The sequence below is a fragment of the Falco cherrug genome, chromosome 6 (genome assembly GCF_023634085.1).
Source record: "Falco cherrug isolate bFalChe1 chromosome 6, bFalChe1.pri, whole genome shotgun sequence".
Lineage (NCBI taxonomy): Eukaryota > Metazoa > Chordata > Aves > Falconiformes > Falconidae > Falco > Falco cherrug.
Window position 1 is genome coordinate 34,755,066 of NC_073702.1, and position 26,473 is coordinate 34,781,538.

Sequence of the window (26,473 nt, forward strand, 5' to 3'; positions counted from 1 at the left end):
GCACAGGTAAATGCGAGCAACACTGTGCCCTGCATGCAGGATCTGACACACAATTCGGCAGCCAAGCACTAAAGTGATGGCAACAAAGAGATCTTCCCAGAATAAGGCAGTCCTCCTTCTGAAAGATACCACAAAACCAGAGAGGAAAGCAACTCTGGAATTTTTGAATTGTTTTACATTTCTAGTTTGCTAGGTCCCAGTAGCACTCTGAACAGGGTATAATGCCACATCCTCTCCCAAAACCACTGTGTAAACACAAATGTAAGGGCAGTGAGGAATTTACTGGTACTTTTTTTAAAGAATGAACAATATTACCCTCCACCCAGAAAAAACAAATCAAGTCTGATTTGTGAAAAATGTTTAACATCTAGTTAATTTTCATAATAAACAACAAATTGATGTCTTAAAGTATTACAAGTCAGCAGCCAAACAAGACTATGCCAAAACAGCTTTAAAACACCCAAAAAGTAACGCTGAACTGAGAGACACAAACTTACTCCTATCTCTGCTTAATTTTTATTCCTCCTCTATCAGACGCTGTAAATTATTCCTAAATCTCAATTTATGTCTAATTACACCATTGAACATAAAGTGAACGCACACCCTCGCATCCTATCGCTAATTGAGCCTTTGTGAATCTGCGTGGGCTTTGAACACCACCACGACCGTAACACATGATACAGCGCAGAGAGTGCGGTAAGGCTGCACCCAAAGCACACCAACAGCTACCCCACACCTGCGGCACACCATGCAAGCTCATATCCAGCAGTGCGGGGATGCCCTCTGCTGGGATAACCTACCACACAGGCAAGCTGTTAAACCTCCAGCCTAAACCATTCCCCACCTACCTAAGCCCAATGCTGGCCTCTGCAAGGCCCTGTCCGCTGAGGCTCTTCGCCTGCTGTCCCTCTGCCTCAACCCCTGGCTGCTTCTGGCTCCTCTACATCTCCGCTCAACACTACTGCTATCTTTACCCTGGTCCTTGTGCGGGAAATGCAGAAGACAGACTGGCTGAATCCAACAACGTCAGACTGATATATTTAGAATCACAGAATGGTTTGGGTTGGAAAAAAACTCTGAAGATCCACCCCCCTCCCATGGGCAGGGACACCCTTCATTAAATCAGGTTGCTCAAACCCCTTTCAACCTGGCCTTGAACACTTACAGGGATGGGGCATCCAGTTCGCTGGGCAAGTTGTTCCACTGTCCACCTCCCTCACTATAAAAAAATTTCTTCATTATATCTAATCTAAATTTACGTTCTTTCAGTTTCAAACTGTTGGCCCTTGTCCTGTCACTACAGGCCCTGGTAAAAACTCTCTCCCCACCTTTCTTATAATCCCACTTTATATATTAAAAGGCTGCTGTAAGGTCTCCCCTGAGCCTTCTCTTCTCCAGGATGAACAACCTCAACTCTCTCAGTCTGTCTTTACAGGAGAGGTGCTCCAGCCCTCTGATCATCTTCACGGCCCCCTCTGGACTTGCTTCAACAGGTCCACATCTTTCTTGTACCAGGGAAACCAGAGCTGGATGCAGCAGCACAGAGGCCATGCAGGGGCCTTACAAAGCACCAGCCAAGTCTTGCAGAGTGTATTTTCTCAGGTTGAGGCCCCAGCATCACAGAGCATTCTCACACCTCTCCAGTCAGAAAGCAGTGCTCTGCTGTGACAATTTCGGACACTTTTAACTTGATGTCCTCTGACAGTTTTCCAGGAGAACGGCATATCAGCATGTAACAAAATTAAATCTTGCTTTTTCTGGTTACCATTCACAAGCCTTTGAAAATAGTTGATGGATTCTATGGCCCAAAATGTCAGGATAAAAAATAAATGTGGCTTTAAAATCCATTTTATCAATTCTATTAAGTAAACAAAGTCATAGCTGATTAATATTCAAATATTTTCCTTCTGCTTCCTGTAACTCCTCTAGGTCTTGACCTCATGCCTCTAACTGAACTCTGTGAATACTGTGGAGCTAAACGCCCACCACCTGTAAGTCAGTGTGAGTGCACGCACTTCAAGGAGTTCTGTCAAGTCACAATATCAAAGGCTTAATCTACTTCACTTCAAAAGATTTAATCAGGCAAATATAGCAAAGCATGTGCATATTTGCCAGGTCAAGACCCTATTTGCCTGTAACAATTAATATCCACCATAGAACTTAAAAAGAGACAGGGATGGGTTGAATATTTTTTTTCACCAGGAACATATAAGTAAGTTGAATATGATCAAACATAGCTAGAGGGTTAGGAAAACCACCGGGAAGTTCAAAGCAAAAGCCTGAAGTTTGCTGCTAATCCCTCAAATCTCATGCATGTGCCTTGTTCCCTTCATCATGAGAACCTCATACATGAGTACACACACCAGAATGCCTGTAGGATACCAGGCTGGGACTCTCAGTTGTGCATAGAATTTCATCCCATTCGGTATTAATGAGATTCAATGTTTCCTTCCCCTTTAATGCTCTTTTTAATGCCCCATTTCTGACCCCAACTTCATATGCTTTATATCTACTGCAAGGATTTCAAGAAAATGGAGATCTCAAAGCTAACTCAAGCCCTTTGGCCAGCCAATGCATGCTAGTGAAGAGCACTCTTCATTTTATAGTATTTACTGAAAAACATATGGCTACGGTGACTTTGTTTTCACAAAGCCCACTTCTTAACACTTGCAGAAAATTGAGATGAAGCAGCACTGTACTTTAAAACAACCACTAGCTTTGGATGTAGGAATCAAAAGCATCCCTTCTCACATACAGCACAAACCAAGCCTTCACTTGTACACTCCTAATTCAAGCCATACCAGAATTAATGTTGCTTGGTGACCTCGTGGGTATGCATTATGGTAGATTTTAATTACATGATCACATGCTGTTCTCCCCATCTGTTTTGCCCAGTAGAAGAGCAAGCACTCTAATATTTCTTTTTAATCAACAAATTCTTAATGGCTGTTGAACCTATTGCTACACTGAGCAGGGATTTCCCCCCCCCCCCCCCCCCCTCACACCACAGAGGTTATAATGTGAAGGAATTATCTTCACAACATACCTGTATGGTCAGGAAGTAGCAACTCCAACACACAGATTTTGAGGCCCACAGAAAGAAGGCCAACATATGCAAACAGGCAATCATAAAAACATAGATGAATACACACCCACATACTTACACCCCCTCATTTAATGAGAGGAAGACAGTTCCATAGCAAATTCCTCCCAAAAATGTGCTGTTTGTCAAACACCAGCAGTTAGTTGTTTAGCTTTAAAAAAGAAAGAATTTGGCTAACAAACATAACTTATGAAAAAGAGGCAATTGAATTGGGCACAGATAGAAAGAAAAGGCACTATAGGCGGGGTAGATTTTTAATAAGGCTGTGAAGGGAGAAGTTAATTGCTAAAAAAGGTAAGGTGTGGCTAGAAGAAACACATTTAAGAAAAAAAAGGCCTTTCCTTCTCACAGAAAATGGGAGATCGTCAGGCAATAATTAAATAACACCTTTGCAGCAGTACCTCTGATGCAGTACCAAAGATAAAAATAAATTCACTCTTTCAATAGGGCAAGAGTATTCTGATCTTTGAAAGAAATGCAGCTGACTTTTCCTTCAGTTACCAAATATAACCTAATGGTTAAGCAGTTCTGCAACCCATTTGCCCTATTTTACAAATGGCATTTTTTTAATTAAAAAAATCCTTCCTGTTTCTAAGAATTTGGATCTGAAAGTCATCACAGAAGTTAATTTCTTCTTCTGTTAATGCTTCAGAAATATTTCAATTAAAAACGTTATGATACTGATTTTGCATAGTCCCATTAAGGCTGGGGAACGGGAAACTCTGGATTGTTTAGACCCACAGTCAAGGCTAGTAACTCCACAGGTCAGATCTGAAATCTTCTTGATGTTCACCTGGCTTTGGTCACAGGCCCTTAACATATCTTGATCCAGTGTGGTCTAAATCGCAGCCCACAGATCACAGTTAACTTGCAGGACGCTGTCTTGCTCACCATCTTTTTCCAGGGCATACAGGGAAGCTATTTGAGAAATAAATTCTGCTCAGTCACATCGCTGCCTGCAGTTGCTCACAGCCTAACGCACACAAAGCCAGTTTCCTTGCTGCCACCTAGGGCACGAGTGTGGAAAGCAGCCACTGCAACTGGAAGCAGGTGGAACAGCTAGACAAGGAAAATCAGTTGAGCTAGTATTTCATGAAAAGGGGAACCAGGAATAAGAAAGACAAAAGGTCTCAAAACACAGACCTGGCTTCTGAGGTAGCCAAAATCTGTTCAACATATCCAGAACCAATGAAAATCCTAACATGCCTACCCATCTTCTCTAACTTACATTGTCTCCTTCCTTCAACCTCTCAAATTTGACAATTTCAACAGCAAAAAAACATGTTCCCTCTCCTATCCTGCTCCCATACTTGGGAAGGCAGAACAGGCACAGAGTTTTTTCTTTCTCCTCCTTCAGATGTCTCATCTCACTCTGCCCTGTGATACAAATTCAACGTGTCAGATCTGCTGCCTAATGTAACCTCATTCTTCTCTGCTGGTCCCCAGCCACCTGCTTCTCCTACACTGCACTGACAAACTCTCTGGGGAAGGGCCATGGTTCTTGTTTGTGCTGGTACACCATCCAGTAGAACACAGACGCTACGTGTGCAACTCACCTCACCTGGCTGCACAAGGTTGGGACTTGCCTCTGGGTTAAGACAACTGCCTACACACAGGAGGCTCCTCGGCTCTCATCACAGTCAGATATAGTCACTACATTTGGGAAGATGTGACTGAAACTGAACTCACCTGAACACAGGCAGCTAGCGGTACGTTGGATGGTGTACTGCATCTCACTTCATTCTGCTCCAGGGTGCTGCCAATGCCTTTATGTCCTCTGTCACATCTGCTAGCCCTGTGCAGACACCTAGGATAACTTAAGGTTTCTCACATGGTACCATGTATGTTATGCAAAATGGATTCCCCCCACTTTAGATGCTCAGCTATATTCTCAACAGTACTGCACTGACTGGGATGGGAGCTTAGGAATCCACAGCAAATGCAGACATCTAATCATAGAGACAGAATGTTCTGCCTGAAGACAGGCATCTCTTGCCATCTGAGATGATTTGGGGTCTCCAAGGGGCTTGTGCCGGGCAGGCAGGTATCACACAGGACCTAGAGGAGACCCACAACCTTCTGAAGGCTAGATGGAAAAGCCCAGGGAACCTCTGGTGGTATAAACAGTGAGTTGTGTGCAACTCAATTGAGTATTAAGTATTTTAGCCTAGAGTTAAAGCCCCCTGTCCCAGCTGTTTAAAATGTAGAATGCTTTCCCTTTACGGTTAAAGAAGACAAGCATTCCCAGAGGATGAGTCACCTCATTCCCTTACTCTCCATTGACCATAAAAGCACGGAGAGACAGATGAAAATATCCAACTTACAGAGAGATAAGTTAGGACAGGTGAATCCCTCTGTTCCTCCCAGTAACACATACAGAAAAGACTCATCAGAATGAATTGATGCAAAGCTTCCATCCTCCAACCTCCCAGCTCATAGTTTTAAATTACTTTCACACACCAAACTACATAATACATCAGACTTAGTCAGGTGAAAAATACCAGATCTGATGAGACAAATGTTACTCCTGTCAGACTACACCAGTTTTCTTCTTTATGAAGAATGAAATGTCAGGAGCTCTGACCAGAGAAGAAATCAGAAAAGTTCATTTCACTTGACAAGAGCAAATAAGTGCTGAAGATCCTCCTAGAGAATGGACACAGGAATGGACAATCTCAGCGAGCAGGCGGGCCACAGTAGGAACTCTGTTTCTCCTCATTACAGACAAGCTGATCTTATGTACTTTTTTTAAATGAAGCAAAATGTTAGATGACAACAGCCCATTTAACACCTCAGGTTTAGTCAGGCTCTTTCTTGAACAGAGCTGCATGGAAATATCACATAATACAAGCAGGCATTGCTGCAGACAAAAAAAGCAATTCTATATCCCCTTCCCTTATCTGCCTGTCTGGCCCTTCCCCTGTCCTAAACAAACTTTAATGGGGCTGTGCAACTCACAGGCTCAAGAAACAGGTGTAAATTAGTACTGAATAACAAATAACAACCCCCCAAATACCCATTTTTTAGCCAGGACCAGTTCCTCAGCTGACATCACAGAACAGCCACATGGCACTGACACACAGAAGGAAACACTGCAGGAGCGAGAACAAGCAGTCAGGGACAAAAAGGGAGAACAGAGACTCTTACACCAGCATTGCTGCTTTTACCATGAAGTTATATATAGCATTAGGAGTGCAATAAATGTGTGAGATCTCCTCACCATGCACCTCTTCACAACACTGACAGATGTGGCTTTATCTGCAAACCAGACTGTAAATATCCATTTGTGAGCTACCTTCTATGGAGTGTGACTTACACTAGGGCTAATGGTCTAGCAGGTAACCACACACTCACATCACTGACATTACAGTTATCCTCAAAACATCAAAAAAAGAGCAGATGTCCATAGCGTGCAACAGGGTACCTCCCCTTAGAGTCCCTTTATAGTCAATCGGCAGAGAAACGCACTTCTTGGGAGCAGTTCAGCAGACAGCTAAAACAGATCAAATTAAATGTACCCTAAATGCGTGTTTTTCCATCGACTCAATAGGCAGTCCCAGGTGAGACAGCTTAAGTGGTAATGCACATGCTATAGGTGACTTTAAAACAGGTGAAATGAATCTCATGTGCTATGTTTCGAAACCTTTACTCTGCAGGTATCGTGAAAAAGACAATTCAACTCAATAATGTTTTATATGGACACTTCCTTGTAAAACTCTCATTCTAAGGATTTTAAAAGCCATGTCAAGGCTAATAGGTCAAGGATAACCCTACTGCCAGGTTAATTCCTGTTATTGCCTCACATGATTCTTTCTCCATTCACGTAGACTATTATATATTTATTTCATGTTTATGCACCAAGTCCCAGTGCTGATACGCCTATCAGAGAAACTAATTTTGTAGCAAGACTTATAAAAAGCTTAATTAATTTCTATTTGTTGACCTGTAATGCAAAATGCCTTAAAGGCAACCAGAGTCATTGCTGTTTTAAGCTCCTGGAATAAAAAGTTCAATTAACATATGTATAATACTTCTATTGCAGAAATGGTACAGACTGTGTTGTCCTACCAAGGACCTTGACCCAGGGAGGCTGTGATGACAAAGTATCTGCTACACCAGGACCAAAATAGTTAATCGAAGCTCATTAAAAAAGTTATCATTGACACAGCACTGATTAAACACTTACCATAAACTGAACTACATCTTCAGGCTTGTGCTTTGCTGATTTGAAGGCAGCCAGTCGGGTAACAACAACAATGTGATACTCTACATGGCCAGACATCATCTTCCCCCGGATTTCCCGGTATTCTGGCACTGACAAATCCAGCCCCGTGTGCGTATTCTGAATTTGCCTAGGGAAGAAAATACATGCAGAGTTCAGGCACTGGCACAAAGACTTTTAACTGACCCTCTCCTAGGATCCAATTGAAATCTTGAGAAAGTCAACGTGAAGACTAATATTTCAACAGGACACCAGACGATCCTACCCCAGCACTGTTCCTACTCTGCAACAATACAAATTTGGACATGGCCTGCTTCCTGTATTCCAGGGGTCCTCAAATTTTTTAAACAGGGGTCCGGCGCATGGATGAAGTGGCAGGCAGCCATCTGCGGCTGCTTGGTTTCCCCCCTCAACCCCTGGTGGGGGGGGAGGTGGGGGGGGTTGAGGACCCCTGCTATATTCTATCCCAAAGCATCTGCCACTGGCCACTGCAGACAAAATGCCAGGAACATAGCATTTCTAGGAACAGATGTGGATTCATTCAGAACAGGACTTCACTCACAGGATTTGAAGGTGCTGTCCTACCTAGCAGGGCAGATGAGAAGATCTCATGACCTCTCATTACAGTTTATTGTGAAGCAAGGGTCCGCTCACTAGAATTCATGTCAAGCCCTGTCCACATCTCCTTTTCTTAGGACAAACCCAGGAGCGGCAGAGACAACAGCTGAAAAAGGCCACAAAAGGAAGAAGGAGCCTGCTGGAGAGCAGGGACAACCTGAGGTTTGTTAAGAGCCAACCAGGGAACTAGACTAAAGCCTGAAACAAAGAGAAGTGCTGAAGCAGACTGCTGTGCCAACCACACAGTTTCCATCTGTGGAAGTCCTTGAAGAAAATTAGACAAACACCTACCAGGACTAACCAAGTTAAAGGAGTACACGATCTCTTTGAACTGCCTTCTGGTTTTGACTGTCTGATTGATAGTCTTGTTGCCAAATAGCAGAAAGGGTACACTAGCTAAAGTATCTCAGCCTTCCCATAGAAGATCCCAGTGGAAACAAAGCCACTTGTCCTTGCGTAATGAGTTAAAGTAGACAAAGAATCACAGCATTAACCTCTGAGAGTTGCCAACAGTCAGAACCACCCATGGTTCCTCTTGGAGGAAAATGCAACAAGGGAGCTGTTGCTGCAGTTCACTCAATGCATTTTCTTCTCCTGCCAGCTTCAGATCCGCTGAACCGTGGTGTCACCTCCCCCCTGGATGCCCATGCAACAATTATTTATGACATTTTTGCAACAGGAATGCCAAGATCATATTATAGTCCTCGCACATCAAGAGTAAGACTGAGCAGTTGCTGCTGGGGCACAAGAGAACTGTACATCTAATGAAATAAAGTCTGTCTCAGTAGATTGGAAACCACAGTGACTGTTTCCCCAAAGCTAGCCCTACGCCAAGCCACAGCACACTCACTACTGCTGTCACTGGAATCAAGTGTTCTGCCAGAATCAGAAAGAAGTTTATCATCCAGAGCATTGAATACTCTCTGAACTTATCTTTGAGTGCATCCTTCCTATGCGTGCATAAGTGTTTTTTAACGAAATCAGAAGGGACTGTTTAAGAAAAAACCCACAATTTTATTTTCATTGAACATTTTTTCTGCCTTTTTTTCTTTTCTTTTTTAATCCTAGCCGTATGGCTAATGTCACGTCCCATCTTCCCTGGACTTCCTGTAGATTGCAGAGGTGTCTAGCAGCATTCTTGCCTCTTTAGGAAATTTAGATATATTAACACAGATGCCATTTTGCCTAAGGATACATGAGGTGTACAAACTTAAAATACACTTTAAAGACATTTAAACAATCTAGTTTCAAATAAAGTTTCAAAAGACTCCTCTCATGTCAAAACTTGACTAGTTCTTTTGAAACTTGAGTTTTCCCAAGAAGGCAACCTCTGTATCTCCAATGCAAAACTGAATAAAAACTTTTTAAAGAGAGCACCTCAACAGTTCTTTATAAATTGGATAGCAACATACAAGGGCACAGGCCCAACTTGTACCCAATCCTATTTGCAAGCCATGTTTAAAACATTATGGATTTAACAAGAGCTCTACTGTTGCCAAGATTTTATACTAGGTACCCGACTGCCATCTGTTTGCTCTGATTCTGTTCTCATTTTCTGCCAGTTAAGGACTTGACTTTACACTATCAGACAAAATTTTGTTCTCAGTTACATGCTGTTGGGCTCTAAACACAGAATCAATAGTGCTTATGTATAAATACATAGGTGCCTGGCTTTCACACAGCAGCCTGTCAAACCTGTAAGTAATAGTCATTATCTGGAGTGTTGTCTCCTTTAGTGGCAGCCAAAATGCTAACTCAGAGGACACCTGCCAATAAAATGAGTTGGATCTGGGTTTTTTTAGAATATACCTGCAGCAGAGGAAATGCTCTCCAGATGCGTAGTCACTCAGAAGTTGTGACTGCAGCTATGACAGCAAAAAGGTCTGTCAGATGGTACTCATGAGAGACTGACTTCTGTTAACACAGCCACGGAGTACAAATGACAAATTAACCTGCTTTTCACCTCTGATGTAAATAAAAGGAAAAACCACCAGTAAACCATCCTTCCTGAATGGCCTTAACTTAGCTCAAAATACCAACCATGAACAGATGTTCTGAGATGGCACAACCACAACTTCACTGTTAAAAGAGTTGCTGCATCAAAGAGTTCTAAAAATGTCATGTAGTAAGTACCTTAACTACACCCAGGGTTCTTCCTTTAAAGCTGTTCAAAGTCTGAGCTAAAACGACTGTAATGGAAAGCGATTAGAGGGAATGGCTACATTTTGTTTGTTTGCTTTAGGCTTTGTGATCACTTTCATTTTCAGCTCTTACAGGAAACCTACCCCTATTATCCTTTCCATAGCAACAGGATTGTGTAGTTTTTAAAACACGATTCTAAACTAACAGAAATCAACAGGGAGGCTGAGACAGATACAGCCTAATAGCCAAAGTGCACACTAGCCCTTGTAATGTCTTAGTTTCAAAATCAGCAGTCCCAGGGTTTTAATTAATTTGACAGTGTTATTGTTACTAAAACAGAAGCAGCACCTACAAATCCCAAGTCAGAGAATAGTTTCTTTGCATTTTTCACATCAAACACAATTATTTTTACAGTAGTAGCTTTGAAAAAAGAAGCAAAAGGAGAAAGCTGGCTGTTTAAATGGCATACACGTTTATTGCTTCTATTCCTTATTGAAACCTGACTTGTGTATCTCTCAGTTACACTTTTGTCTACAATGCAGATTGTTCAGGGGAGGCTTGGGCACATGGTTAACTTCCCTAACATGAATTACTTCACCTGAATACAAGACCATTCATGCCAATATCACTGTGCTTGCATAATCAGATCATGCAGGGTTGGCACAGGACAGAGGAAGGAAAAATTATATAAAGGTCAGCTGAACAGAGCAGTTTCCACAGTTCACAGAAGAGCCACAGAAGAGCTTTTCATTCCTGTCTTTTTATTTGCATACAATGTAGAGGCTTTGTACTTTAATTAATCTGCTTTCTGTGCTGAAAGTCCAAGATGGGAAAGGGGGGAAAGCAGCCATTGCAAGCAAAGCAAAGAGCTACAAGTGCTGTGACGACAGAAACTTTATTCCAGTGTCTGTGTAGCCAGGAGAGCAGACTCTGCACTTTCTGTCCTGATAAAAGCCAGCCCTATCAGCAGCACTCAGCTCCAACAGCCTCTGTGACGACCCAGGTCATAGTAAAAGGAGAAAAAACTTGTACAACTAGTTTATTCACTAAGTGCAGGCAAAGTATCAATCACAAATTAGCCAGCAAACACTTTTATTTCTCTGTATAGTCTTAACTACAATATACAGATTCATATTTATTTATATTAACATAGCAACTAGGAATCCTATTCCCAAACCCAGTTTGTAAAAAGGAGTGTAAAAGGTCAGAACTATCTTACCTCACAACTAGAAAATACATTCATTTGCTAAAGCCTTTATTCCACACAGATGCATATAGCTAGTTTTATCACTGAAAGCATTCCAGTATTGGTGGGACAATTTGCAAGTGGCAAAGTCTATTGACTGTAAAATAAATCCAGGTGTTCAGATTTCCCTTTCCAATATATAAATATTGGAAATAAATATACAATAATATAAAGTTAGTCCTAGAAGACATGTATAGAAGTCAGATACACTTGAAAGTTCAACGCCACTGCTCCAAAGGAAGTCAGGCCCTGATACAGCCAAATATTTAAGGACTAAAATAATGGCTTTGAAGTTCATGTGATTGACACAGGTGCTACTTATGTCCTAGGAGGTAGGTGTGAGAGCCAGGACCTTGATGAATCAACACTTCTGCTTCTGGTGTCACATCTGATCGGAAACTGCTTACAGGTGGTCTCAAATCTCTTGTGGTGGGTTAAAAAAAAAAAGAAAGAGAGATATAGCTCTATAATTTTTCTATAAAGACTGCCACAAGCATTTTCTTCTTGAAGCATTTCTCTTGAAGGATCATTTGACACGTCTAGGAAAATACAGGTTGTAAGAATGTAATGCAACTGAAAAGAGCACCCACTTCGGGCATGGTGTCACAAATGTGGGAAAACAGAATAAACTTATTTTGCCCATCGCTGGCCTAACTGCCAGCCAGCCAGGCTCCCTGTGGCCCGGTGGGCAGGGATGGGAAGGGCATGGCGGCGGGAGCAGGGCCAGTCAAAAGCAGGCGACACCACACCTCAAAGACGCCAGCGTACGCTTGAGGACGAGTTATAGCTCCTTCCCGCCCACCTCGCCATGCTGACAAGGAAAGATGCTTCCAGAGGGTGGGAGCACTGGCTGCGTCCCCGGCCGTGCCAATGCGGAAGGGAAAGGATGTCAATGTGGAAGTTACCACAGGAAGAAAGGACCGAACGGCGGGCGTCCCACAGGCCGGGCCGGGCAACAGGGGTCTCTCCCGGCTGTGGAATTTCAGCCAAAACACTTCGAGAAACCGCACAAATCCGAGACGTCCCGCAGACAAACCCCCGCACCACCAACCCGCCTCCCACCTGGGCCTCGTCCCGGCCTCCGCGGCCCCTCGGCCGCCCCTCAGTGCCCGCCCGGGGTCCCCGTGAGGCGCCGCCCGCCACGCTCCTTCCCTTCCCCTCCCTTCCCGCCCCCGGCGCTGGGGCGGCTGCGCGGGCCTTGCCCCGCCACGGGAAGGCCGCAGCGGGCGGCTCCGCAACTCGCGGCGGGGTCGCTGCTCTCGGCCCCCTCCCCGGTACCTGGTGGTGACCAGCACGGCGGGCGCCGCGCTGTACTGCATGGCTCGGGGATTCGGAGTCGCTCCGGAGCGGTGCCGGCCCGGCTGGAGAGGCCGCGTCCCGCCGTCACGGGGTCCCGCCCCCCTTCCCCCGGGCTGGCACTGGCCGCCCTGCCGGATGTTTGCCGGCGGGCGGCTGCGGTGCAAAACGATCGCCGGGAAGGGCGGGGGGAGGAAAACGGCCGGGCCGGGGGTGAAAAAAAGCGACCTGCTGCGTAGTCGGCAGGATTCGAACCTGCGCGGGGAGACCCCAATGGATTTCTAGTCCATCGCCTTAACCACTCGGCCACGACTACACCGACGGGCGGCTGTGTTGGCACGGAAGCTCCACTAATCTACCCCCGCTTCCCTGTTGGTTCGTTGTTTTTTTTTTTACGGCACCAAAACGTTTCCCCCAAGTCTCGGCGGCACCCTTGTGCGCTCCTTCTACGTGGAAGCAGCCCGGACGCATCCGTCTGCCTTAAAACAATCGGCACGGTGCCGCCTGAGAGCGCTGGCTGCACTACGAGACAGCCCGCTGTCCCCCGCCGGCTACTGCAAGCCCCCGCGGACCTAACGCTACCCCCGGGGATGCCCGCAGGTGCCGTTTGCTCCAGCCCCTACTTTGGAAAGAAAGCAGCAAGCAGCTGCTCTCCCCGCTGCCCCTCACCGCTGGCCTGGGCAGCCCAGCTTCCTTTCCATGGGTGCACCTGGGTGCTGCTTTTATCACAGTGCTTCTCTGCACAGAGAAGCGCGGAGGAAAAAACCAACCATGCCAGGCACAGCTTTCTGCTGTCTGCCTCAATGTCACAGCAGAAACCCAAGGAGATGCTGAGGAATATTAGAAAAGCAATAGAAGCCAGACGCTGCCACTGCATCAGTGCAGCTGCTCCCCAAAAGGGCTCTGCACCCCGAGTACCCGCAGCGGCGCACAGGGGTGCCCCCAGAGAGAAGCAGCCCCTAAAACAAAATGCGGTGAGTAGGTCAGGACTTTTCATCCCGGAAGGAAACAGCTGGAGGAGTTGGGGATGCAATGGAAGTCTGTAAAGAGTCCAAAGGTGGCAGGTACAGAACAATCTTCTGCAGCTTCGGGTGAAAGGAGAAGTCTGGGGCCTGAAACTCATGAGTCAAAACAAACGAAAAAAGGAAACTTTGTAAGTGGAGTGCCTTGCTAAATCCCGGTTGTTTTCTCTACCTGGCTGTTGCCCCTGGAAACCTTTTGTTAAGCAGAGTGTGAATACCATCACAGGGCTGCAGCTTTTCTGGCGCAGGAGCTGCGGTTGCCAGAAGTGCCGCAAGCCACTGAAAAATGCTTTTGAAATGTGAATCATTCTCCTGTGGCCTCTGAAGGGTTACAAAGCTCTGGGCTGGAGTTCCTGAAAGCATGAGTATATCCTAAATAGTTATATATCTAAATGAATTACTACTCTAATGGCATTTTTATTGCCGGTTGGCTCCCTGGATGATCAATTTATTTAGATAGTACCGAGGAGTAAGCAGCTGGCAGTTTGCTGCTCGAGACAGCAAAACTAGAGCAGGACCTGAGCTGTGAGCCCCTGCTGAGGCAGCACTTGTCACACTTGCTGAGCAGTGTCCATCCAAACATCGCCAAGTGCCTGTGAAGATGCTTCAGACTGGGGCTTTTCTCCCCAAACAGAAGTGTCTGCTCAGCCCCAGTATGCTGCTGGGTCCTGTCTTTGACCTTGAGAGGCTGTGCGTGCCACGTTGGGGTGCTCATGGAGAAGTCCAAGCACTGCCTATTTATCTGATTTCTTAGCAAATCTCATCACGTGGCATTTTCATGACTCCCCAGCCCATATCATCAAAAGCATCATGTAGCTGGAAAATAAAACAAATGCCTCGGTGTTGCTAGCTTCTGAAGTTGTGGAAAAAATTAGATGACTTACCCATGAGGTTACAGCAGGGTCTTTCATCAGGTGCTGACTGAAGAGTGAATCTCAGCAAAAGGTGCACAAAAATCAAACCCGATGGAAGAAAATTGTAATATGCAGACAGAGCTGTCTGCTGGAGCTGAGCAACAAACTTGCCTTTTTCAGAAGCAAACTCTCGGAATATCTGGAGTTTGATTCCCATATTGCTTTGGAAGCTACATACAAAATATCTTCCACTGGACCCATTTATTTATGTTTTTTTCCTGGCAGAAAGACCACACTGATGAGTGTTGGCCAGACCCTGCGCCCAGGCCATCAGGCACAGTGGCACTGGGACTCGTTAGTGTAGCTGATCGTCAACTGGAAACCTGCAAGGGGAGGCCTATGGGAGAAAGTGCAGTGAATCTGAGAACCAATACCAGTAACAGTCATCACTAATGAAGTTACTATTTCCTGCCAATATTTGGGTTACCCTCAGCTGCTCCTCGCACCTTCATGGGTCTCTCTTCCCTCAGTTCAACTGTGTATGAGTGAAGAGTAAGAAACTCTGAATTTTCAAGGCTCTTTTCTTTGGGACTGCCAGCTTTTTTCCTGCCTCCTAATTCTCCAGTGCTGACTGGTTTGGTGGGTTGCTTGAGGGTTTTTTTATCCATTCTTTTTTTTTTTTCCTTTTTTTCTTCTGTTCCTTTCTGGACCCTCAGCAAATTGGATCAACATATTCATGCAGTCTTCATTCAGTAGCCTGACTTATGCATAGCTGCAGCACCTCTGTAACAAAACCATTAATGGATTTGTGTAGAATAACTGCCCATACACAATTCCATATTTTTTTACTGCAGGTATGTGTGGTACTGTGTTACAGTCTGTTGTGGTTTAATCCCAGCTGGCAACCAGGTACCACGCAGCGACTTGCTCACTACTCCCCACCTCAGTGGGATGGAGAGGAGAATCAGGGAAAAGGTAAAACTCGTGGGTTGAGATAAAAACAATTTAATAATTGACATAAAATGAATTATTGTAATAATAATAGGAATAGCAATAATAGTAATGATAATAATAGTGATGAAAAGGAGAGAGAGGGAGAGAGGAATAAAATCCAAGAGGAAAAAAACAAAACAAGTGATAGACAATACAATTGCTCACCACCCACTGACCTATGCCCAGCCAGTCCCCAAGCAGCAATCAGCCCCACTCCCAGCCACCCCCCCCCCCGCCCGCAGTTTATATACTCAGCATGACATTCAGTGGTATGGAATATCCCTCTGGCTAGCTGGGCTCAGCTGTCCCGGCTGTGTCCCCTCCCCATTCCCCATGCCTCTCCAGCCCTCTCGCTGGCTGGGGGGGCCTGAGAAACTGAGAGGTCCTTGACTTAGTGTAAATGTTATTTAGCAGCAAGTAAAAATGTCAGTGTATTAGCAACACCATCAACATAACATTGTACCAGGTACAGAGAAGAAAATTAATGCTATCCTGGCTGAAACCAGGACAGAGCCTCAGTGGTTTCTGATTAGATAAGGCAAGGTCAAAAATGACTGTTCCAAGTGTTATTTTGCCTACCTCTTCAAGAAATTCCTTTCATGACCAAAAAATGTTTCTACTCTCCTTCCACAGTACATATCTGCTCTTCTACCTGCTGACTGAGCAGGTAGGAGCAGGCCCTGCAGGGTTTTCCTTCCACACAAGGAGAAGCACTGAAGGGCCGTGTAACAGGGAAGGAGCTGGGGTGTTACCCTGTGCGCCATGTGCGAGCTCTTACCTCCGATGAGGTGTGCGTCCCCCACAACCCTGCACTGCTCCCACGTCAGACCTCTGCCCTGCACGGTCACTGACCAAGAAGATCCTGCTTGGAGCCGCCCTCCAAAACCCTGCTCCCAGACACTGCACAGACACCCCGGCTGAGGGTTTCCGTTCAGGGAAAGCGAGCGCCAGCTGTGTTTGCCTCTGGACTCATTTTTCTGTCCACTAGAGAGCACTCAAATACAACCTATGGACCAGGGACAGGTCGCTAGTGCCACCTGTGGTCCCCAGCTGTGTCTCACCCTTTGGTGCAGGTCTCACCCTGCACCCTTTACTTGCACAGGTGATCCCACTGCCTCCTGTCCAACCCTCAGCTCATGCTCAAAACCTGACTCTGGGACTAGTTACACTGGGATTTCCTATGGAGCTGAAGCCAGTAATGATATGACTGCATTTGCAGTTGGGGCTGATGTTTGTATTTAATTTTTATGCACAGTTTTATTTCCAACAGCTGAACTAAGAGCCTTTCACTGACACATAGCCCAGAGGAGTTTTCTCAGCCACTTGCCTCAGCATGAAGAGGATTGTAGGGGACCAAGTGGGAGTGGGATGAAAAAGGGGGAGAAGAAAGAAATGCTAAAGGTTAGAAATTAGCAGGCTACAGCTCCTGTTCTCCGTGACCTCTCCCTGCATTAGCACTGGGCTCTTCTGCCAAAGAATATATCGTTCTGCTTCCACTGGCCTGGGGCAGGACAGGCAAGGAAGTACAGGGAAAAATGATGGAGGTGCAGCAATCATCCCCCTCCCCAGAACTCAGAAAGGGGCACAAATGCATTTGCTCTCCTTTGCCAGATGTGACTCACAAGCTCCCCCCTTGGCCCTACCCGTGGCAACCTAAAAAACCTGTGAAAGAAGTTTGCAAGGAGGTGGGCAAGCTTAGAAGGCTTGGGGGCTGGCAAGTGGCTGCAGAGTTTGTGATCTGACACCTGTGAGATAGCCAAGTCCTCTGCAGAGCTTGCGGTCCAATGCCTGTGAGATAAAGTGACAACCAAATCCTGGCCTTCTTGGGGAACAGCTTTGTGCCAAACTGGGGACCCATTTGGTGAGTAGGCAAAGGTAAAGACCGGCAGCAAGGAGTGCATTGGAGAGCAGCTGTAGTGGAGACCCAAGACTTGAGAGGTGAAGGGGACAGTCCTCCCTGTCCTTTCAGCCCTGGCTGGGACATGGAAAAAGCACATTTGCACCAGGTAGCCTTTCACCACATGTGCTGGAGGACTGCCCACTGGCCATCTTCAGACAAGCCCTGAACTCCCACAAAGGGTTGAAGTAAGGAAAAAAAACCTCCCAAAGCCTGTTAAAATATTCAGTGATTTGTGGCTGGGATCCGTTCATTCAGTTCAATGCAAAGGCCTGCAGCCCTACAGTTTAATACCTCTGTTCCCCATGAGGGCACAAAGGGACAGGGGTCTCCATCAGAGCCAAGGTGTGACCCCATGAATTCATCCCAGGGTCACGTCTGTCACCCGTACACAGAGCAGGGACCAGCTCTTGCAGCATTGCATCCCTGCCTGGGTGTGATTCTTGGCAGATCGTGGATTTGCTTTTCATCTCTCCCAAGACAGCAGGCAAACAAAAGTGAGTTTATAAACCCAGGGGGAATTTTCCACCAATTCTTGAATCTCTGGCAGAGGACTCTGCCTGTAATCATGGCAGGATGAGGAGAAATAGGAGCCCTGCTTAGGGTATAGTAAATAAAATGGGGGAGGTTGGGGGAAGCAAGGACAGAGGAACATATTTAAAAATGAAATAAATGGCTATGAAAACACAGTTTAAAAACTGAGCATGAAATTTTTTCAGCCTTGATTCATGTTGGGAGAAATACAATATTATTTGATTAATGAAAAAGGTTGCACTAGAGTACTAGGATTCCAGTGAGATGACCAATCACTTATCACTCCTACCACTGTGTGTTTTCAGATGACAATTACAAAACCCAGATGTGAATCACCAGGAGATTTTATATTAGGACTGGGCTTCTTTGTGAGTTTCAAAGGTAGCCAAAATGTTGGATTTAACGTTCACTCTTGTTATATGATGTGGTAAGGTTGCTGATAGCCTGTCAAAACAGCCTTTTTATCTACATACCTCCTAAACTCAGGATAGATTTATTTTGGAGAGAAGGGAGGAGAGTTATATACCCATTCTTCATTATGCCTCATGCTCCCCCCACCCCACCCTTAAACAGTTAACCTGTGATATGATGAGCCACATGTCAGGAATAATCTAGCAGAAACCATAAGTAATCCCTGGTGAAAGATAAACCTGGCTCTTAACCTGCTGCAGCCCTGGAATTAAAATCCCATCTCTCTTAAATTTGGGGTCCTAGGTAAATCATGGATAAATTTCATGGTAGTTAGTGAGGAAGAAAAGATGAGTTGCCCTAGTTTAATAATATCAAGCCTTAAAAATACAGAAAATTGTCTATATTCAAAAATCACATCTACAGTAGGTAGATACAGTAGACTATTTTTTCCCCCCAAAAAGAAACAATAGTTTTGGGGTAGTTGGCTCTCCAAATAGGCACAATGAAAAGAGTATTTCCCCAGATCAGGGAAAGGTGAAGGAACAGTCAATAACTGCACAAGTTTCCAGGTAGACTCCCAAATACATTGCCAAGTTTTTCAAGTACATCTTCTCCACACACACGACCTAAGCTGTTGCCCAAGGACTTTACCTTGGTTTCCCTCATGCCCACCAAATAAGTTCTGGAAGTGTTTATGTCCATGCCAATTTATTTGGTTGCAGATAAAGAAGAGCCCAAGGTCTGCTTGACTTTGGTGCTGACCCCTGGTTGCTCATTACCTGCATGAAGGGTGGAGCTGACTCCCTTTATGAAGATCCTGCCTGCAGGAGTAAGAAAAGGCTGAGGTTCCTGGAGATGCAGGCTCCTCTGCTGAACTACCCATCACAACACAGTTCAAGCCAGCCATGTTAGAGCTGGCCAGATTTTGTGCCTGGATTTCTTTTTAAAATTAGGAAACTTTCCAGGGACATTGCTGGAACAATTCCTCCATTTTATGAGTGATTCTGGACCTGACTGAAATTCTCCCAAATGGAAAAATTTCAACTTTCTGAAGTAGCAAGGAAAAGAGAAGGGGCTAGGAGGCAAGAGGGTGCTAGTAGGTTATACTTCAGCATCTCTTCCTAAAAAAAGAAGGTGTGTGCAATTGCTCTGTCTGTCTGTTGCTCCATGTGTCTGCCAGTCTAGCTGTCTGCTCCCCACCTAATAACGCTGTAATAACCCGATGGCCAGTTTTAACCAAATACAACAGAGGAAGAGATGGCTGGACAGCTTTCAGCTCCTCCAACTATTGTAAAATCCTGGCAGCTCAAGAGGTGAGAGGCCAGCATTTGCGTCCATCTAAGGGAAAGCCTGAAGCATAAACTCAGCAGATACCTGTTTGATTTGGCTTGCCAGTAGGCTAGTGACTTCTTGCGTACCTCCAGTGTGGGATGGAAGTAAAAGGGAAGTACAATACAGATCTTTTGGTAAACTGAGTCACAATAGTTCTGCTGTTCTGTTTTCAATTCAAGATAACTAATTTGGCAGTTGCTATGAAAGACTGCAACAACCCAAACGTTTCTTGGTGACAACAAGCCAGGCTAGAGTTACCCATTTGTCAAAGGAGACCTGTAAGTGTGCCTCTGTCTCATAGCACAACCAGTACAATCTGACTCATCAACCAGTTGTTCATACACAGATGTAGTAGGAAGGTAAAGATCTTCCCAGGTCAATGCTATTTAATCCAGGAACTGAGTTTTTATCACAGATGTTTTACAACAAACATTTTAAGTCAGACACTCTGACTGTTACTTAGAAAGTGGCTGGCAATCATAGTCTGGGTTTCACCAGGTCATGGGCATGGGCTTCTGAAATCTGTGGGTTTTAATGAAGATATTAGTGTTCCAATCGTAAAGGTGTTACAAAGCAGTTTGCTTATCCATTACACACAGTGAGATTACTCATGCTGAAAATTAGATTTTGACCTGCTCAGCATCTTCCTCTGTGCTGATCTGGTAGACTGGCTTTGTAGTTAATGGAAAAAAGGGTGTTTCTGGGAGTACTGGGATCTGTTTCAGGTGCTCACTTCAAGATACGATGATTTGTGCCCTAAAAGTGCCTGCTTTTCTCCAGTGGCTATAGGGGCAATGTAGCAACCAGCTCCAGTGTTCAGGTCTCAATTCAGCTGCTCAGCTATGGTTTAGTGCCATTGAAGAGACCTTGGTGTATCCCACTTGGCCTCCAGCTGCTACCCTAGAGGGCTATGGGTCTCATGCTGGTCTTGTGCTATGTCTGCATCTCCAGACAGATGTCTTGGATCTCTGGTATGTCTCAGTTTACAGCATCTGTGTGTGGGCAATGGAATGAGACCTAAATGGTTGAAATTCATGACCTTAGAAGCAGGTGTCACCAGCTGGTGTCCTCATGTGCATCAAATATATATGTACTTATGACAGTAATTGGAAATCAAGTCAATGTGGTCTCTGGAGCTAGAAGAGTGGTATAACTGATGCATGTCTAGCAAATCTCACATTTGTGTTGTAGATCACATGAAATGTATCCACCCTAAGTGCTTCCTTACCACACTCCTCCACAACAGTAACTACTACAATGATACTATACAGGTGTTGGAGATTTTATAGAAATGGATGATTGTCCTTCAGAAAGACAGAGGAAAATACAGCTCTGGAGATAGATGTAGTCATTTATAGTACAATGTCGTAGCACACACTTTGGATATTTTGCTTATGAGTCAAGTTTTCAGGTTCCTGTAACACAAGAAGCAGCAACTAACCACCTGTGGAGAGAAACAGTCAGACTGAGAAGGGAAATGAAGCCTCCTTGAGAGACCACGTTGTTCTAGCTGGTCCTACAACCAGCTGTATCCAATCCCTCTTCATATGGCTGGATCCTCTACTGAAATCAGTCACTCAGGTCTGCAAAGGTATGATTACAAAACCAGAATGATAAATGCCACCCAAGCATTACACAATCTGGGCTGTGCTGAGCTGGGAAGTAGAAAGGGACATTCAGGAATCATGGAAAAACTGATTGCATGGAAGGTGCTCTTCCTTCCCAGGACTCCATCAGGAATGTCTGTACTGACCGTGTGCAAGGTTGGAAATATACCTGTAGTATTTCCTTGATCCTTTGCCCAAGATTCCTGCAAGGGAGGCAGGGACCCTTAACTACAGAGTGGGGAAAAACTGGGATGTGAGGGAGGGTGGCTGTCCCAAAGACCTGGACAGTGCTGGCTTAGGTCCATCTCCAGGGCAGAGCTCTTCATCGCTCTTGCTGCCAACTTTCTAGCTCACCAGCAAATACCAAAAGTCTGGACCTTTCTTTCTTCAAAAGAAAAGCCACTGTTTGTTGCATAGCTAAGGTTCACCGCAACCTTGCTGGAATAGGCGTTTGAAGGAACAAAGGCAAGACTACAGACAATCATGACAAGGAGCTAGGTTTCCAACTCAAAAGCTCATCAGCTACTCTGGTCTCCAGGGTCTCCAAGCACTCCATTTACATAGGTAAATTAAATAATACCAGGGAGAAACGTCAGCACTGTCACATTGCTAAAAGGATCCCTGGCATGTGCTGAATGGTTCCTGGGGGCAGTTCAGTTGTTGACACAGGCGAGGGACCATTCTCAACTGACACCCTGTACATGGCCATCAGCCTTGGAGGCTAAGGGAATTTATCCATGTGGACATGGAATAATTTAATTTACCTGTATAGGTGCAGCCTAAGTGGCTAGCTCTACTTGCACAAGTACATCCACCAGGAGAGCTCATGAGACAGATCTTTACATTCACAACCTGTCTTACAAATACTGTATCCACAAGCCATCACTGTGCAGAGGAAAAAACTACTGAGAAGATTCAGAGCTGGGTTTGCTTGCAGTTTCCACATAGCTAAATCACTAAGGTCCAGGAAGACCTTTAACTGTCCTTGTGCCTTTGGCTTTTCCTAAAACTGTCAGCCCAAACTCAATCAGCGCTGCAGGGTGAGGCCCTGCAGAAAGGATAGAAGGAGAATTTCACACCTCCTTGTTCCAAGTGCAAATGGCTTGTTAGCAAACTGGCAGCTGCCTGCCAGACAATCATTTTGTTTCATGCAGGAGACAGTCATATCACATAATTTTCAGCTGCACTTTTCTTCTGGACACAGAGCAAAAGGCCCCAAACGGCATATTTTGACTTGCTAACCTGGTGGGATCAATACGTGAACCACAGAAACAGGCAGAGCTCCCCAGACACTGCTGAAGTGACCCACAAATAGCGGGCTGCTCTTCAAGGATCTCCTCGATATTGGAAAGTCCCATCTTATATATTTTTGCTCACTAAATTCTGATTATTTTCTCATAAGGGAATGTGCTTTGCTCGGGTGCTAAAAGAGGTACCTGGTGTCTCTGCAGGCTGCAAGGCACCCAAGACATCTACATGGTGCTGGTAGGTGAGGCGGAAGGTATAGGACAGTCCCACCCTTTTCTGAGGCAGCAACTGGAGGTCCGGATGCCTCAGGTGCCACCAGATGGTCTCAGGTGCCTGAACCTGCACGTGAGTGGGTGAATGGGAAGGAACAGGGCAAGTGGGCAAGGCAAAGCAAGCACATTGTCTGCATCCAATATAAAAGGCAGAAATGTATGTTATCAAAATACTCATGTCAGCACAGCCCACACCAACCTGCAGTCTCTGTGAAGAGCTGTAAATACGCAGTTGTGAACATGTGCCACTAGAATGTATTAGGAAATCAAGGTCATTATTAACAGGGCATTTGACATCCCACCCAGTGACATGTATCGGTGGCTTCATCCATGCAGCTGTCACTGCCTAGAGGCATGCCTTTAACTTTAGTGGGAGCGCTAAATAAATGTGCAAGGATTGCAGGATTTAGTACATTGCATATATATCCTCATAATGCATCTACCTAGGCAAAGGCATGGACAAAAAGCGTGTTCTGACTTACACAGAAAAACTATGCAAAGGACCCTTAAGCAAGATGTGATTAGCTCATTTTGTTGCCTCGAGGGCTCTTTGAGACAGAGTCAGAGCAATGCAAAATAAGATGGAGCTTCACCTGCAGTAAAAACTTTTTAACAGCTGATCCTGCGACTCCCACTCAGAAGTCCATCTGACAGCATGGCACAAAGGGAAAGGGATGTGGCTGCGTAATGTATTCCTGTTCACAGCCAGTGTTCCCGCTCCCTCTCATACAAAATACACACTTGTACTGGGGCGCTGTACAGCTGCTTCACAGCCTAAGGGGGAGAGAAACCAGAGTGTCTGTGTTCCAAACTGCTGGTGTCCTCTACATTTCAGCTGTGCACTGGGAAACACTTTGCGTGGAGGCTTGCTGCTACAAAACCCGTCACCGGGAGATGGTGCTCCTGCCCTGGGAGTGATCCCTGCCTGCAAGCCGGGCGCTCCCCGGGACTCGGCTTTGCGCTGATGCTCCGTCCCACGGCAGCCACCCACTCCCTCTGCTGAGGTGGGTCCAGATAGCCCTCTGGGGTGGTTTCCTATCCTCGGAGCTCCTCATGCTACTCAACAGCTGAAGGAGAAAGAGGGCCAGGGCTTGAGATGTCTAGAAAGAAAAGTTGGAAAAGGCAAGATGGAAAAGGAACACAGAAATTGTGGGGTTAAAACGCAGAACTGGACAGGAGGCCAGAACACACAGTGGTGGTAAAAAGTATTTAATGAGCTGCTCAGTTTACCCTGTGTTTGGTTTCTGTGGAGCCTTTAGGTGAGAGGCATCTCTACTAACTGCCAAGTGTCTGGCCAAAATCACCCATGTCCATCACGGAAGAACATGCTACCCTGGCAAGGTCAGAGAGACACGGCCTCTGAGAGGAGTGATCCAGACTATGCAAAGCTGCAATCAAACAGGACCTTGGACCACATCCTTTTCCCCAACCAGACACCCACCTTCCTCCGCACAGCCCAGCCCAGCAGCAGACACAGAGGAGCGAAGGGAGGACTGGGCTGGAGCTGAGGGGGTGGCAGGTCTGCTCTGGCCCTCTGCATGCCTCAGCTGATCCCCATGGCTTGTTGGTGTCCCCAGAGTAACTGTCAAGGAAACCAAAGCTGACACCTCCAACGAAGTACCTTGTGTTGTTAGCTGCACTTAGGTAGGATGCATCCACCTGTTGATTTCTGCTCAAGATGATACTCCCAAAAGGGAGGGAAATCAGTTCCTGGGGGGAGGACTTCCTTTGCCAGGCCCCTGTCACTGGGAAGTCCTGCTGTGAAGAAGGACTTCAGAGTTTAGCTCCATTTGGCTTGTCTGCAGTGGAAAATAAAAATGTGGGTTAAGAGCACTGATGTGAATGAGAGAGCAAAGGTAGCTGTCTGGCAAGGAATAAAGAATACCAAAAGATGGGACAATAACCTAAAGGGGACAAAATCCCCACCTTCCCTCCGCATTCATAGTGGTGAACACGTGCATCCAGAAAGTTAGGAGTGGGCCAGAGCTGGAGTTATTGGTTAGAATTTGCTTTGAGATGCAAACCAAAGAGCTTGGGTTTGGTATGGAGACATCCTTTGCCTTGAGTGGCAGAGAGGCGAGAATGACACAACAGCCATGATAAGCTGTGCTGGCTGGGGAGGGGTGGGGAGAGGGTAGAGAAGGGGTCTCCTGGGAACTGGAAAGATCAGGATGAGTACTGTGTACAATGTTCCCTTTCTGATGCTCCCTTGGGTGCCTGCTGGCAGATGCTCTCCCAGCCAGGTCTCCTTTTCAGAACTGTCTGATATGCCCCAAATCTGAAGAGCCTTCAGAAGGAGGGTGGGAGTTTCAGGACAAGAAGTTGGGGAGAAATGTGATGATCTGGGAAATCACTGATGAAAGAAAAAGGGACTGTGTGGAGCTCAAAGGTGTGGAATATGTAAAACCAAGGAAGCATGAAGCAGATTGTGAGGAGAGCTGTAGGAGAGCACTTCCCCCCGTGACATCTCACACAGGACAGCCAGGGGTGGGGAGGAAACTCAGGTCTTTCTGCACAAGAAGACCAGAATGTCTGTAACAGCTGTCTCAGCTGAGTTCTTCGGTTAGTGCTGTAGGAATCACTTTCTGGAGCTACGGCTCTCCCTTCAGTAACTGTTAATGGGAGGAAGGTGATTAGTTAGACTGAGAAAGAAGCCAAAATGAAGCAAGGTGAATCCCACCCCTTCCAACCAGATGCTAGCCTAGACTACCACCATAAGGACACGGGGTGAGGCACCACCCTTATTCGGCATCTGTGGCTTGGTGCATTGACAAATTACCTGCTGACTGCACTTTTCAAAAAGTAAATGGGCTTTTTTTCTTTCTTGTTTGGTTTTGGTTTTGGTTTTTTTGGTGGGTTTTTTTTCCCCAAAATTGACTGAGTGTTCAACTGTGTTTTGACTTGCTATCTTCAGGTGGCTTATGCCAGACCCTGTCGACCAGATGCTGAATAGGACAATTTTCCCTGAGGGGAATGGAAAGTCTAATCCAAAAAGCTTTTATGTTTCCAGAAGGATTGAACTCTCAGCAAAGCGTTTCCATAAGTCTCCTGTCCGCTAGCTAGAATACAATGTTCAAATAGAAAGTGATGTGAGACAAACATAGCTTTAGACATCCAGACTGAGGTGACGTAAGCTCTCTGGGCCTGAAGGAAAGCAGCCCTGTGGGGCCTTCGAACCCATCTGATGTTTCATGCATGGATTTTGTACCTTGATTTGTCTTATCTTCCCTAGCGATCTCCATGCAGACAATCAGAAAGAAGTCTGCTTGGCTTCAGTTTAAGCAAGTTTTGGAAGGAGCTGCTGGATGATTCGGAATGAAAACAATGCTGTTACTTGGTTGCTTGCTGAGCTGGCCTTGCTGTCACTTGTAGCCATCTCGCTAGAAGACATTGTTAAGTGAAGCCACAAGAAGCTTCTTTTGTGGTCACTACATGAAAACATAGTTTTCCAAATAACCACTAGCATCAACATTCTGACCAATCTGAACTTGCTCAAGACTTCCAAATTTGGTTAAGCCCCACTGGCTTAGCTAATGGAAACAGCCACAAACACCTCCAGTTTCGAAACAGGGAGGGGATTTGTCACTGCAGTTTATTTTTCATTCCATCAAAAAGTGCTGATGACAGGCAAGGTGAACATCTGTGGAGGTACAGGGCTGTGGGAACATGGCTATGA

At 45.6% G+C, this 26,473-nt stretch overlaps 1 protein-coding gene and 1 non-coding gene across 3 annotated transcripts in view; both read right to left on the reverse strand.

Annotated features, from left to right (window-relative positions):
• HS1BP3 (HCLS1 binding protein 3) overlaps positions 1 to 12,794 on the reverse strand; it is a 54,104-nt gene extending 41,310 nt beyond the window's left edge. Inside the window, exons 1-2 of one of the 2 annotated variants that reach the window (XM_055714076.1) lie at positions 12,610 to 12,789; positions 7,290 to 7,455 (exon numbers count right to left, since the gene is read on the reverse strand). In XM_055714076.1, the coding sequence (XP_055570051.1) occupies positions 7,290 to 7,455; positions 12,610 to 12,650 (207 nt within the window). In that variant the 5' untranslated portion in view covers positions 12,651 to 12,789. Of the gene's footprint in view, positions 1 to 7,289; positions 7,456 to 12,609 lie in introns of both variants that reach the window. The other variant, XM_055714077.1, reaches the window with a different exon arrangement.
• A 67-nt stretch (positions 12,795 to 12,861) lies between these two features.
• Positions 12,862 to 12,943, reverse strand: TRNAS-AGA (transfer RNA serine (anticodon AGA)). The gene has a single exon. It is a non-coding gene; the product is annotated as a tRNA-Ser (tRNA).
• Positions 12,944 to 26,473: the final 13,530 nt, after the last annotated feature.